This window comes from Branchiostoma lanceolatum, chromosome 3 (assembly GCF_035083965.1).
Source record: "Branchiostoma lanceolatum isolate klBraLanc5 chromosome 3, klBraLanc5.hap2, whole genome shotgun sequence".
Classification (NCBI taxonomy): domain Eukaryota; kingdom Metazoa; phylum Chordata; class Leptocardii; order Amphioxiformes; family Branchiostomatidae; genus Branchiostoma; species Branchiostoma lanceolatum.
Genome location: NC_089724.1, coordinates 33,050,008 through 33,063,199, shown reverse-complemented (window position 1 = coordinate 33,063,199; position 13,192 = coordinate 33,050,008). Strand labels below are relative to the sequence as shown.

General features: G+C 41.3%; 1 protein-coding gene across 1 annotated transcript in view; it reads left to right on the top strand.

Moving 5' to 3' along the window:
* Positions 1 to 13,192, top strand: part of LOC136429568 (uncharacterized) — a 53,408-nt gene that overhangs the window by 37,825 nt on the left and 2,391 nt on the right. Inside the window, exons 43-56 of the mRNA XM_066419401.1 lie at positions 244 to 462; positions 1,105 to 1,242; positions 3,011 to 3,188; positions 3,487 to 3,613; positions 3,950 to 4,077; positions 5,396 to 5,526; positions 5,970 to 6,117; positions 7,254 to 7,414; positions 7,795 to 8,044; positions 8,773 to 8,936; positions 9,585 to 10,127; positions 10,602 to 10,788; positions 11,238 to 11,428; positions 11,968 to 12,076. Coding sequence (XP_066275498.1) covers positions 244 to 462; positions 1,105 to 1,242; positions 3,011 to 3,188; positions 3,487 to 3,613; positions 3,950 to 4,077; positions 5,396 to 5,526; positions 5,970 to 6,117; positions 7,254 to 7,414; positions 7,795 to 8,044; positions 8,773 to 8,936; positions 9,585 to 10,127; positions 10,602 to 10,788; positions 11,238 to 11,428; positions 11,968 to 12,076 — 2,674 coding nt within the window. The remainder of the gene's footprint in view (positions 1 to 243; positions 463 to 1,104; positions 1,243 to 3,010; positions 3,189 to 3,486; positions 3,614 to 3,949; positions 4,078 to 5,395; positions 5,527 to 5,969; positions 6,118 to 7,253; positions 7,415 to 7,794; positions 8,045 to 8,772; positions 8,937 to 9,584; positions 10,128 to 10,601; positions 10,789 to 11,237; positions 11,429 to 11,967; positions 12,077 to 13,192) is intronic.

The following is a 13,192-nucleotide window of genomic DNA, read 5'->3' as shown; positions in this document are numbered from 1 at the left end:
CACGTTAAACGGTCGGACGTTTCAAACAGCATCCACTATTATTTCGTCACACTCCATTCAAAGCCACTGATTCAGTACAGCTAGTCGATACTTCCCGAAACGTTCGACCGTTTACAACATCTATCCAGATTCTTGGGTATGTTGGATGTATTTGTAGTAATGACACCTATGGCAGAAGTTATAATATACTGTGCTACCATCACTGCATCATCGTCCCGTCCACGTTGATGTCCTTCTCCCCAGGTGGACTCCACCCCTCCCACAGTGGGGATGTTGGCCATACAGACCGACCATGCTGCCCAGTTATGGCGCCATCGTGACGGTTGGATGACGTATTATCAACAGAACGTCACTTCCCCTCCTCACGTCCGACTGGCCTGGCTCGGCTTCACAGACATGCACACTGGGATCCACAACTATCACGTGACTATTGGATCCACGTTTGGGGGCACAGACCTCACGGTAAGCTTCCTAAACATGAAATCTATAACAAACATCGGACGTATTACGTCAAATATACAGTACACACACACACACACACACACACACGCGCGCGCGCGCGCGCACGCCCACATACACACACATATACTACTCACACACTCACACACACATGCACACATACACACACACACACACACACGCACACATACACACACATATACTACTCACACACACACACACATGCACACATACACACACACACACACACACACACACACACACACACACACACACACTCACGCACATCCCGAGCAAGCTGTTCCACGAATGCCTTGATATACAGGCTTTTCATTTAACGTTATTTGCGTCATGTCGTAGCCTGGAGTCCAGACTTCTTAGCTTTAGTCCTCTACCCGAGCTCCGGAGACGGAAAGTGGACTAAAGTTACGAAGGCTGGACTCATGTCGGATAACACGTTTACGCAAAGATGCTTCTGCTGGAATCTTATCACCCACCAACATGGTTACCGAGAATTTGAATTATGATTATTACGATACCATTCAGAAGCCATGATGCATGTATTGACGCAATATAAAGGCCATAACATTGAAGCAAAAATCAGAGCAATCAATTATCATCGATCCTTTTCAAACTTTATTCCAGCGAGACTGCATCGTCCTCCCACACCAGGTCGGTCCGTCCCATGAAGACGAAGGCGCAGTACAAGTCTCTGTAGTGAACATCACACGAAACCTGGCTGACAGGGAGCACATTTATGTCACACTTTGGGCAGTTAACAAGGTTGTTTTTACCAACTATTCAATGGTGCAGTTCGGGTATGGTTTTTTTTGCATGCAATTGTCATGTTTTCTTTTTAAATCATGAATGAGAAGGTCTTATTTTGTTATTCAAATAACCTTGATAGGCATGTTTTGTTCTTTTCATCTCCATTTTCAAGATATTGTTATGGGCATGTCTGTGTCTGTGTGTTTGTGTTTCTGGATTTTCTTAGTCAGCATAACTCGAGAACCGCTGGAAGGATTACGATGATATTTGGGTATATGCCTTGGGTAAGTATTGGGAAGATGAAGATGTACATAACAAGGCATAGATTATGTAAATATGGAAGTCATTTGCATAATCAGAATAGTTCATGGAGATCTGAGGTCTTCGAAAATTTGTTTTTACAATTTTTTAAATCAAAATTTCCATTTTTTTACCGTCTTAGTACAATGTAGTAAATAAATCCCTTTGAAATAACGGGTTGACGGATCGTCATAATGTTTGGTGTAGATAGCTTAAGTGATGATTTATATAGAGGAAAGATTATAAATCCGCTGCATTCAATTATACCGTGTAGGACTCTCAAACGTGTGACATTATGTAACAGTGAAAGAGAGAAATATCGATAGATATCAATTATGCAACTGGATACCTAATTTGCATCATTCATGGCAAAATTCCATAGGGGTAAATGGTGGGAATTTCATTCTGGCAGCATTCTGAAGTTGAGTAACCTCAAAACTATTGCGCGCGGGAGAAAAAAAATAAGAAAAATCCAGCCAGACAAAAATGCTGCTAAACTACATGTACAGGACTACAAAGCTGGTATTGTGAATTGAACCACTGTGCCAGAACACAATGTATCAAACAACCAGTTTTTATTTGCAGGCTCAGACTCAGCTCTAATGCTCAAACTATTAGAAGGTACAGTACTGTATTTGGCTCCAAGGACTGTGGATGATATATGAGTGTGATGAGAATACTAATAAGGGCAGTTTCAACATACATGGCATTGAACTCCATATTAAGCAGTCCATGGCTCACACTTACAAATCTCGCTGTGAGACTTCTATATCAATGCCTCAACTCCTCTCCCATGTCTCTCATGGTTCAAAAAGAAACGTGTGAGAGCTACTCAGCCTGGATAGGTCGTGTTTGAAATTGTCTGTGAGATACTTGCTGGCCGCCGCGACTCTCTCGTAATGTGCAACGTAACATTCCCTTAGCCAACGTCGATGGAATACAAATCCACAATTACGCCCAAAGTTTTCTTGTGAACTTTGATGCTGGCGTATTTTGCAGTAGTACATACCGAGTCTTACGACAAGCCGGCACAATGCTAGCCTTTTGCGGCAATATAAGTCGGCAAGTTCTGGAGTTCCGTGGAGCCTTGGAGGAGCTGATTTTATTTGAGAACACACAAAATCCATGCACCGAGGATGTCATCCATAAAATTAAGATGGTGTGGCCTAAATGTGTTCATTAATAGACATAAATCATTCAAATGAGGGCTTCATTTGAATAATTTATGAGGAAATGTCACAATAGCCTTCTTTGCCAAGATAAGACGTTTATACTTTGAAAAACTTGTGCTATTTGATTAGATGATCAACTAAAATAATAGTTCATGCACTTAAAAGGACCTTATTTGCATAATAAATGAGAAACATATATAATATGTCACTCGAAAAGGGTTAACATCAAAAGGCGAGGTCGTAGAACTCTAGTGTTATATCTAAAACGCTATGACATAACACTTTGGTTTGAATATATTGTTTTTCTGTAGGTCGGATTACAGAGCGTCGTGGCCCATGCTGCTCTGGAAGCGGTCCCCTCAGACCCGCACAGTGGTCTCCTGTCATTGGTCAGACGGTGTGACGTACATTCATGTGAGGGGCACTGCACATGCGCACCACAGAACCAGAAATGTGATCCACTTCTCGCCGGATGTCTTAGAGTCACAAGTTAGTTTACGAATACTCGTCGAAATATATAACGACACGTAACTGATACACCTCTCGATTTTTATGCTGCATAAATGTAGTGATTTCTTTGATGGAAAAGTTGTTTAGCGACGCCTATCACGCCAAAAGTCAACTATGTGACTATAAGGTTGATAAGGCCCAAAACTGCAACCGATTATTAATCCGTGCTATTTCTTTTCCATACTATTAGTGAGTTTGTGATACTGATTATATGAAATGTATTTGCGCGTACTTTATAACTCAGACATTCCTCTGACACGTTTCTATCTTACATCAGACCGTACAGACTACCAGCAGGTTCTTGTGTATGACGGTTGGACAGCACCTGACATTGACGTCACACTGTCGCAGTGTACACTGGCTGGAAGATGGGAGGCATTGTCGGGGGGTATATCGGTTCAAAGGTAACGTCGTGGTTTCGTCGTTGGCCGTCGTACGATTTTGTTCTAGTTAGTATTTTTAAGCAGGCTGTGGCAGAGCCAACTGTCGGCAAGGATCCAAGGCAGTCGAATTCTTGTACGGACAAGCACGACTATCCCAAGAAAGATGTCCGTCTGCGATCGCGCGACGATCGTACGAAAAATATGATCGGGCCTTAACAAGCCAGCTTTCACAATTAGAACGAGCTAAAATATCATCCAGACAGGCAATCACTTTTGTGTTGGGTTCATGATAATGTCTTACTATGCCAATGAGTTGCAGTATATTCAACGTAAATACTAAAATCAATATGATCACAGGTATGAGTGGAGTGCAGGACAGGAGGGTAAGGCAGCAGGTACCGGGGTGTTTGATCTAACTAACGACAGGATTTGGTACGACGTCGGACTGAGAACTTCAGCCGTTTTGAGCCTCAGGCGGGATAGACGTAGGTAGAAATAAATGAAACCCATTTGCCAAATCATTGCTTTAATCTTACTTTGTAATGTCGTCTAAACTATGATACATCTTCTGTGTTTTGCTTTAAAGGAGTCCTAAACTCCAGAGGGGGGTTTTATTTTCCAATAAATGATAATTCTAGGAAGTAAAAATTGATATTTTTTTACAGTATACAATAAAGTACCCACTAGTCCCGTGCGCATCAAAAAGCATTCAGTATTCTACCGAATTCCCCAGCTGACCCTCTATTTTCTGATTAATTGAATTAAACAACCTCAGCCTATGGCCTAATACAGTGTGCCTGACAAGGCCTGAAAAAAGTTAGATTATAAAAAGAATGTCAGGGTGGTTAAGAAAAACTAGTCTTGCTATGTGTTCTTTTATATCTTATTAACAAATGGCCTTCTTATTGTGCTTAACCACCCTCATTTATGCCGAAAATATCCAGGATTAATAATGTATGTTTGCGCATAGGTAATACATGGGTAGGGTCTTCACGGGTTTAATGAGTATCATATTGTTTTAAAAAACACACCTTGTAAAATTAACCACAAGCAGAATTCTGTAAAAAGTCAGCTGATTATGTAGTAATTGATACATAATCTAGTGGAAAATAACACCGCCTTCTGGAGTTTAGGACTCCTTTAAGCACAACTTTGGTGGGCACAGATTTGATACAATCATGTTTTGACGTAACGATATTATTTAAGCAGAAACTACTTTTGCTCCCTTGCCTACCTTGCCTATGTGCTCAGGCCAGAAACTGGCCCCTTGCTTTCTAGGAGGATCCTCCAAGCAGTCCTGTCCCTTGCCCTAGCCTCTGCTTCCCGACTGTTTAAGCCCGTGTCCTTCACAATTTGGTCTTTTCATCTCTTCGGTGGTCTTCCCCGCGGTCTGGGGGTGGCGAACTCCTGGCTGTAGGCTTTGTACACTAGTGTTTGTGGGGGTCGTCTTATGACGTGACCAAACCACCTCAGCCTTCTCGTCTGTACCATTTCCACGATGGTCTTTTTCGCCCCGAGTTTGGCTCTGATTTCAACATTTGGTATGCGATCACGGAGCGTGATGCAGAGAATTGCCCGTAGGCATCTCATTTTGAAGGCTAATAGGAGAAGTTCATCTGTCTTTTTTAAGGTCCAAGTTTAACAAACATATGTGGCTATTGGGAGTATAAGTGCCCTAAAGAGGCGCACTTTCAGGCATCTACCGATGTCCTTTCGGTTCCAAACTGTTTTTCTTAGGCGACCAAATGCTGAGGCAGCAAGTGATAACCTTCTCTTAATGTCATTTGTGACTTTTGCTCCCAGCACAATTAAAACCACACGTCAGATACGTGTTCCACGTGCGAGCCTGGTACAGCAGAGACGTATATCTGGACTTCCACTCAGACGGCGTCATCACAGACTTCACACCTCCAACTGTGTCTAAGTCAAAGAAGGTGAGGTGTAGGTGATATTTAGTACCTTCTGAATTGAGATATAGCTTTTTGAGTAGTAATAAAGATTGCATTTCAAAGATAGTTGATACAGATCTACATTGATAGTGCATTGGCGTATTCTACCGACGTAATGACGACCGACCTTATATTGATACCAGTCATAAATATTTGCTTTTCAAACAATAGTGATTACAGCAAGGACTTTCGTAGGCTCAAGCTTCATTATACAAAAGTGACCGAAATAGTTAGTGCTACAATTATAATTCTGTGGATTATTTCCAAATCATTCTAGACCAAATATGAAACTGTCATTTTTTAAAGTTAAAGAAACAAAGTTTGATATTATATTCCTTAACGTAATGTATGTGTTTGCCTGAAATAACCGATTTATACTACGCATAGAAAAACGTTAATTATTGCATTGGTAAATAAATCTAATACAGGTGGAGGACATACCAGATGTCGGTTTCACTGAAGACATAGACTTCACGACAGAGACTTCCCGTGTGGCTGTTGGCTGGAAGAATGTGTTCCAGGAACCGGAAGTTGGAGTTGCGTACTTCCTAGTGTCTTTGAGCAGCTTTCCAGGAGGTATTTACTTTTGTAAAGCACTAGAGCAAGGTCTACATGTTCCATTGTATACATACTGTATATTACCATACCATCATACCATATAACAATGAGTATGATATTGAAAAATATTTTCAAAAGTCTTAATTCCCGGCCCGCTAGGATGGAAAAAAAGAAGTTATTCATTTATATCCGTTTCTGTTGTAATTTAGGGTTTATGATCCATCCTGAAGGAAAGCAGTTCATTAAGGCTATTATCATATAGCCATTATCATATATAAAACTGACACATGGGTGGGGCAAGTCCTGTACAACATAAGGCCTCCACATCTTTTAATATCACACACATGGCTACTGTTTCTCCACTTTCTTCATCTAAAATCGTGTCTGCTGTTTTCCAATCTTCCGACTGAGATTCAGCTTTATCTGGAGACAATTCAGCTGGGAATAACATTGATAATTCTTCCGTATAATTAAACGGTTCAACGTCACCGTCAAAATCAAACAGGATGGCGGCCATCTTTTTTTTTAACGAGCTCGCTCAGTGCAAGGCCGTAGGGGGCCACTCATCTAAGCACTGAACTAATTCTTACTGTAGCAGCATCTGCAGGTCTAGGTCAGAAACATTAATGCTCGAGACAAGCATGACTTCACCGACCCATTAGGAGAATCAGGGGGTACGAAGGCTGCTCGGGAAATTCCCTGCCCCATTTAGTGCGGAATGTTTTGATCCACTCACACCGGGGCATGCCCCTACTCTTTTTCGAAAGATGTGGTGGGTTCTTTTACGCCCTCAAGGTGTGACTCTCCTCAAACATGTGTACCATGTGTAGGGTGGCAGGTCAAGCTACATTGCTAAATACTGTTCTTATGTACAAATTAGCCTACTTTGATTTCGTTTTTTATCATCACTTTGCTTATACAAGTCTGTCTATATCAGAAGGTTCCATAACATCGAATATAGAATAAAGTAGCATCCTCCCATGTAATTTTAACGTTACAAAAATTGCACCGATGGGAGGCTTAGCAAAAGTAAATATCATATGGGATTTTAATGACCTAGGTTAAGGGTAAAATGGAGCCATCTGTTTGATCGATTATTTCAAAATCAATAGTTTGGTTTAACTATGGAATATATTGTATTTCACTCTTTATAGGGGAGGATATTGTTCCGTACAGCAGATATAACATCTCGAGCACCACGAGTGAAGTTCTGATAGACGGTTTGACTCTACAGTCCGGTGTGAAGTACTTCAGTAACGTCCGTGCCTACAGTCAAGCCGGCTTACACACTACAGTCAGCTCCGACGGCTTTCTGGTCAGTACTGTTCCTGATGTCAGATACTACATATTTTGTGGTGTAATGTAGGTAACATTCGTAACACATCTGTCTTTCTCGCCAATCACTAAATCTATAGGCTCAGCTATAGCTGGATCTAGATAAATAAGTACACGACAATAATGATGAAATACTCCTATTCTGACATAGTGACTAAGGACATGTTTGTTATAGTACCCCTTTTCAGTACCAAGGACGTGCTTATTTCTCTTTTGGGGTTAAAGTTGTTAAACTGAGGATAACTCCAATTCAATGACAATGCAGCCTTTCAAGAAAAAAAAAACAACTACAGACTATCTTTCCGTTATTCGAATTGAAGGTAAAAAATAGTCGACGTGTTTTCTTTACTTTTTTATTAGGTGGACACTGAAACTCCGTCAGCAGGAGTACTAGTAGTTTATGACGGTCTGCACATTCACGACATGGACTATCAGAACTGCAGTTCTCACGTGGCCGCTAGCTGGCATGGCTTCTCCGATCTCCATTCTTACATCCACCACTATGTGTGGTGTGTGGGCTCCACGCCTGGGACAGACGATATCTTGACCTGTGTAAATGTAGGACTGAGTCTGTCGGAAGTGGAGGAGATTTCACCTGTACTTACAGCTGGTAAAATATTGCAGTGCCGTATATTGCCAATCTTAGGGTAATTGGATAGCACTGTTTTCTTCCCGTATTGAGTATCTTATATTTGCCTCCGGAAAGGAGGTTCACCTCCGACGTGGTATTAGTTTTGGTTTGTGCGTGTGTGTGTGTGTGTGTTTGTGTGTGTGTGTGTGTGTATGTTTGTGTGTGTGTGTGTGTGTGTGTGTGCGTGAGTACCTCTGTGTGTGTGTGTGTGTGTGTGTGCGTGTTTGCGCGCGCGCGTGTGTGCGTGTGTGTGTGTGTGTGTATGTGTGTGTGTGTGTGTGTGTGTGTGTGTGTGTGTGTGTGTGTGTGTGTGTGTGTGTGTGTGTGTTCGCGTGTGTGTTGGCGCCTGTAACTCAAAGAATCTTTCGATGGATCCAACGATAGAAATCTGGCGCTTTTTGGCCCTCTAGCTGGATTTTGTAGCTACCGCAGTGTTATAGGCCGACACTACCTTCCTGAAAATAGTATAGTCTATAGACAGCAGGTCTGCCCGGCTAAGTCATTGGACATTGGTTGCTTGGAACTTGCTGCTGAGCATCAGCTGTTATGCTGCATGTTTAGGCTGGGGTTTTGACATCAATGAACTCACAAAAACGCAAAATATTTCACGGAGGCATGAGATCTTTGATTTTTTGTTTGACCTGCAATGATCACATCAAAATATACATTTTTGTCAAAGTTGTCGACGGAGTTGATCTTTCATTTAGGTACAAGGTACTACTCCACGGCGTACGCTATTGATGCTGCAGGACTGACGTCATCACTCGCAATGTCTGATGGGATACTGGTGGACACCACCCCGCCGGAAGTGTTGAACAAGTTTGACTTCGGACCAAATCTGCTGGGTAACCCGTCATTTGAAAACATACAGGTCGGTGACGCACAGATACTTATGGCAATAAGAAATAGGTTTATGGCAAATTCCTGCTCGAAGGCTAATTGCAAATAACATAGATAAAAGAACACATTATATAGACAAAATAAGTATAAAAGCGGCTGAACTAAGTTATGCAAACGTAATTGTCTTTAACTAGCGAAGGGTTTGACTTCTCTTTTACTAAGCAATAGAAGACGTAATGTCGCACCTTTTCTAAAATATGTGGGTTTTTGGTAGTTAAAAGAAGGATAGTATTTTCTTTGTCTGTAAGCTTAGAGAAATTGGCGTAAATTTTAGTGGTCTGAATGGACAACTCATTTCGCGCATTATCGTCAAATGAACAGTTTGGGATAATATGTATTTCGTCTTCCACGGTATTTGTACTGCAATACTTACAAATAGACTCATGAAGGTAAAGTGAGAATGAGAGTTGAGAGAACTGAAAAAAGAACACAAACTTTACTCAAGCATATTCCACAGTGAGAGTGAGTGATCGTTGTCATGGCAAGTTATACAATAACAGAATTGATGGAATATATAGTAATGTTTCTGAAAGTTTGTTGAGAGTTTCACAGAACGATTGCATACATTTTCCTGTACTCTGGAGTGGTCATAATTTTGTTGTCTTTCGCCCTTTTTTAGAATTCTTCAAACTCCACCCTTAAAACAGACCGCGGAATTGCAAGAAATGCTACCCATACAACAGGCGACGGTGTTGCTAGTAATACCAGTTTTACATCCGGCGACAACAGCGTAGCTAATACCAGTTTAACAGCAGACAACGGAAAGCCAGCCCACTGGAACATCTCCGGTGTAGCGGCCGTGATGTCCCCCTCTACTGCTGTGTCTCACCACGGGGTGTCCTACCTCCTGCTGCACGGGTCCGTGTCACAACTCATCCCGACCAGCCCGGGGGAGAGACACCGCCTGACGCTCCACGCCTCTCCCGTCTTCCCCTCCAACACACCAGTGGTGGCGCAGGAGGGGTACGTCATCGGTCCCGGCATGCACCGCGTGTTCAAACTGTACCAGCGCCCGTCCCACATGGAGGGGGCGGAGCTACACGTGGACAGGAACATCACGTGGCACAAGCACGTGTTCTACTTCACGGCTGTAGATGGGGTGTCTGAAGTAGTCATCGGGTCTGTGGGGCCTTGGAGCGGGATTGCCCTGGACGATGTGAAGGTACTATGATCAGTCACTCTTTCAATGTCACTCGATCGTTAGCATGTCCTTTGAGAGTAATCAGTTTCTTCTCTATTCCTATGTAGGACAACAAGACAGGAATCATGACAACGTCTAGGTTTCAAATTGAAAAGACCAAGCTCAGGCATTGACGATGTCCAACTTGGAATCCGTTACAACACCTCATGATGTGAAAAAACAGACAGAAAATGAAACTGATCGCGGAACGGTTTAGGTCAAATGAACTCAATAAAGAATTAAGGTATTTCTCCATTGGCCCTGACAGAGAAGGCATGTACAATATTTGCAGATTCATTGTGCTGGTTAAATCACCTTATAGCTCTTTTCAACAATGTACGATGAACAGTGGACCAAGGCTCAACACCTCGTTCTAAGGATTGCAACCATTTCCAGTAGCGTGTATGACGGGTGAACACATATACCTATCAATGCCCATATCTTGCATTTTTGTAGGTCCAGGAGATGAGGTTGGGATTCCGCCTTCCTCCAGCCAACCCCAACCCGTCCAGCCAGCTGACCAGCCCTGTCCACCTGGAGACCAGCCTGGCGCCCGGCTGGACCTCCGTGCACGCCGCCTGGGACTTTGTGGACACAGTGAGTCCGATAATCGACTATAGCTGGGCTATTGGCACAGTCAGAGGTGACTATATTTCCTGATAATAGTACATATTGTTATCAATTACTATTTGACGTTAGCAGACCTGTGCATTTGCTTGACCTGCGTGTGATTGCAGAACTTATTGATTAAAAGTTCATATCTTTTGGATCAATGCAAAATACAGGTGACTCTGTCTGGTCGCTTATAGACAGCCTGTCACCATGCTCTTTACACAATAACTGCTTGTAGCAACTTAAGTTCAGAGGTGTGTGGCAGCAAATTAACGTGCCTAGATCTAGTCATACACGACTATAGCTTCATTAAGATATATGTGGCCAATTAGATTTAAATAATTTTGGGCCGAATTCATAAACGTTGACAAACAACAAGTCTAAACTGGTTAACGGTTCCAATGCCAAATGATATATTGTATAATTTGTAATTGTATTGGTATTGATTTTTTTTAAATCATAACTTGTCCATTTCTTCAGGTGGAACTCAACTACAAGGCTTCAAGACCGTCCGAAGAAACACGCATGCGCACAACGAAGCCGTGAGACTGATTCACGGTTCCTTTGTTCACGTGACAGTTGTGGCTGAAAACGAGGCTGCTCTCCGTTCTGTTGTGTACTCGGACCCAATCCTGGTGGACCTGACACCTCCTGTTATCTCCTTCATCAAGGTAACACATGTGTCAGAGTTTGCGATTTGACATAGTCGCCGATTCTACCAGTAAATATCTGGATCGAAGTCTCTTTCGTCGAGTTCGTGATCAGTTTACTTCGAATGTGTAAGGGTGGTTTCAAATTTAAAAATCCTACAATTCACGTCATCTAAATCGTAATGAATCGAATTTGAAATCCGTATCATAGGACACAGTGATCCGGAATCCTGGATCCAACAGAACCCGTAAAAACTATTTTTGATAATACAGATTCTACACAAGTTCTAACTCTCTCTAAACAGTATATCTTAAAATGTAGTGACTCCGATTTAGATCTCTACCAGCATAATCACCGATTCAGTCAGATTTTTAATCTCTTCAACATATATGTAAGACGTGCAAACTAAAACTGACTTTTGTGGAAAGTTCCCTGACATGAACTGAAAAAAATACCTTCATGTTACAGTTGGTATTGACACCCAAACCCAAATCATTTACTGAGCGTGTCGTATCTGCTTAGTTTTTCCACATCATTAGTCAATTTCTGTTTCACTCAGGACGGTGGTGATGAAGAAGACGTGGACTTTCAACAGTCCGACACCATCACGCTCCACTGGAACGTCACTGATGACGAGAGTGGGGTTGCTTTCTGTGAAGTCGCGATAGGTGAGACTGAGTTAGTTGTAAATACATATAAATTAGGTCTGTCTTACTTATTCCGTGCATTAATTATCTATTCTGATTAGGTTTTTTTTTAAATAATGATTAAGAGGAGTTCCTGTCCTTTTGTTTGTTATTGATTCTGCCGCCTGTATTCAATATTATCATATCTGTCATGTTTATTATCTCTATGAAAAATGGAGATAAAGTTTTGGGTGTGAGTGTGTGTGGTGTAGGTTTGGGTCCCCTAGCAGCTTGCTCTAAAACTGCAGGGGCGTTATTGTTATCTTCTCAGGAAATATAAGGAGCGATGGATTTCTATGATATTTAGTATGCGGGTAGTTTCGAAAGAGATGTATATTAAAAGCAAATTATGTTACCTAAAAATTTACATTTAACTATCATAATGGTTTCTACCCAAAAATCAAGGGACAACAGACGATACCGAAAATTACATTGGAAAATACAAACAAGCCGCTTTTCGCCGAAATCATTAGATCGTAGCCCATTTGCCTGAGGTTAATCAGCCTACATTCTAAATCGCAAGTAACCGATACCAAATATGCTAATAAATTTCTAATTTGCATAATCACTGCAAAAGCGCTATAATTCATCTAAGTGGTAAATGATAGGACTGTCAATATTGAGACATGTGTAAGTTTAGTTAAAGGTGTTCATGATCAAGCATAGATTATGTAACTAAATGTGGAAACATTTGCATAAACAGAATGGTTCACGGAGATATGAGGTCTCAGAACTCAGATTATTTGATGATTGTTATCCTTCTGTTATTTTATATAATAGATATCACATGTATTTAAGTTGGAATCTAAGTTTTTGTTTCATCTTCTATGAATTTTCCATCGTAATCTTTATAATTTGACATTGTATCTCTGGTTTACGTCTGTATCTTTTTTTTCTCTATATGTATTATTTACGTTTGTGAAGGTTAGACATCCAGGTAAACAATATATAAGGAGAAATTCAAACTCTACAACTGGATAAAAATCCGAATTTTTATCCAGTTGTAGAGTTTGAATTTCTCCTTATATATGTATTATTTTTTGTGAAATGCAATGGAAAAATTTAAGAAAAACTTCTATTGTAATTTTCTTTAATCTT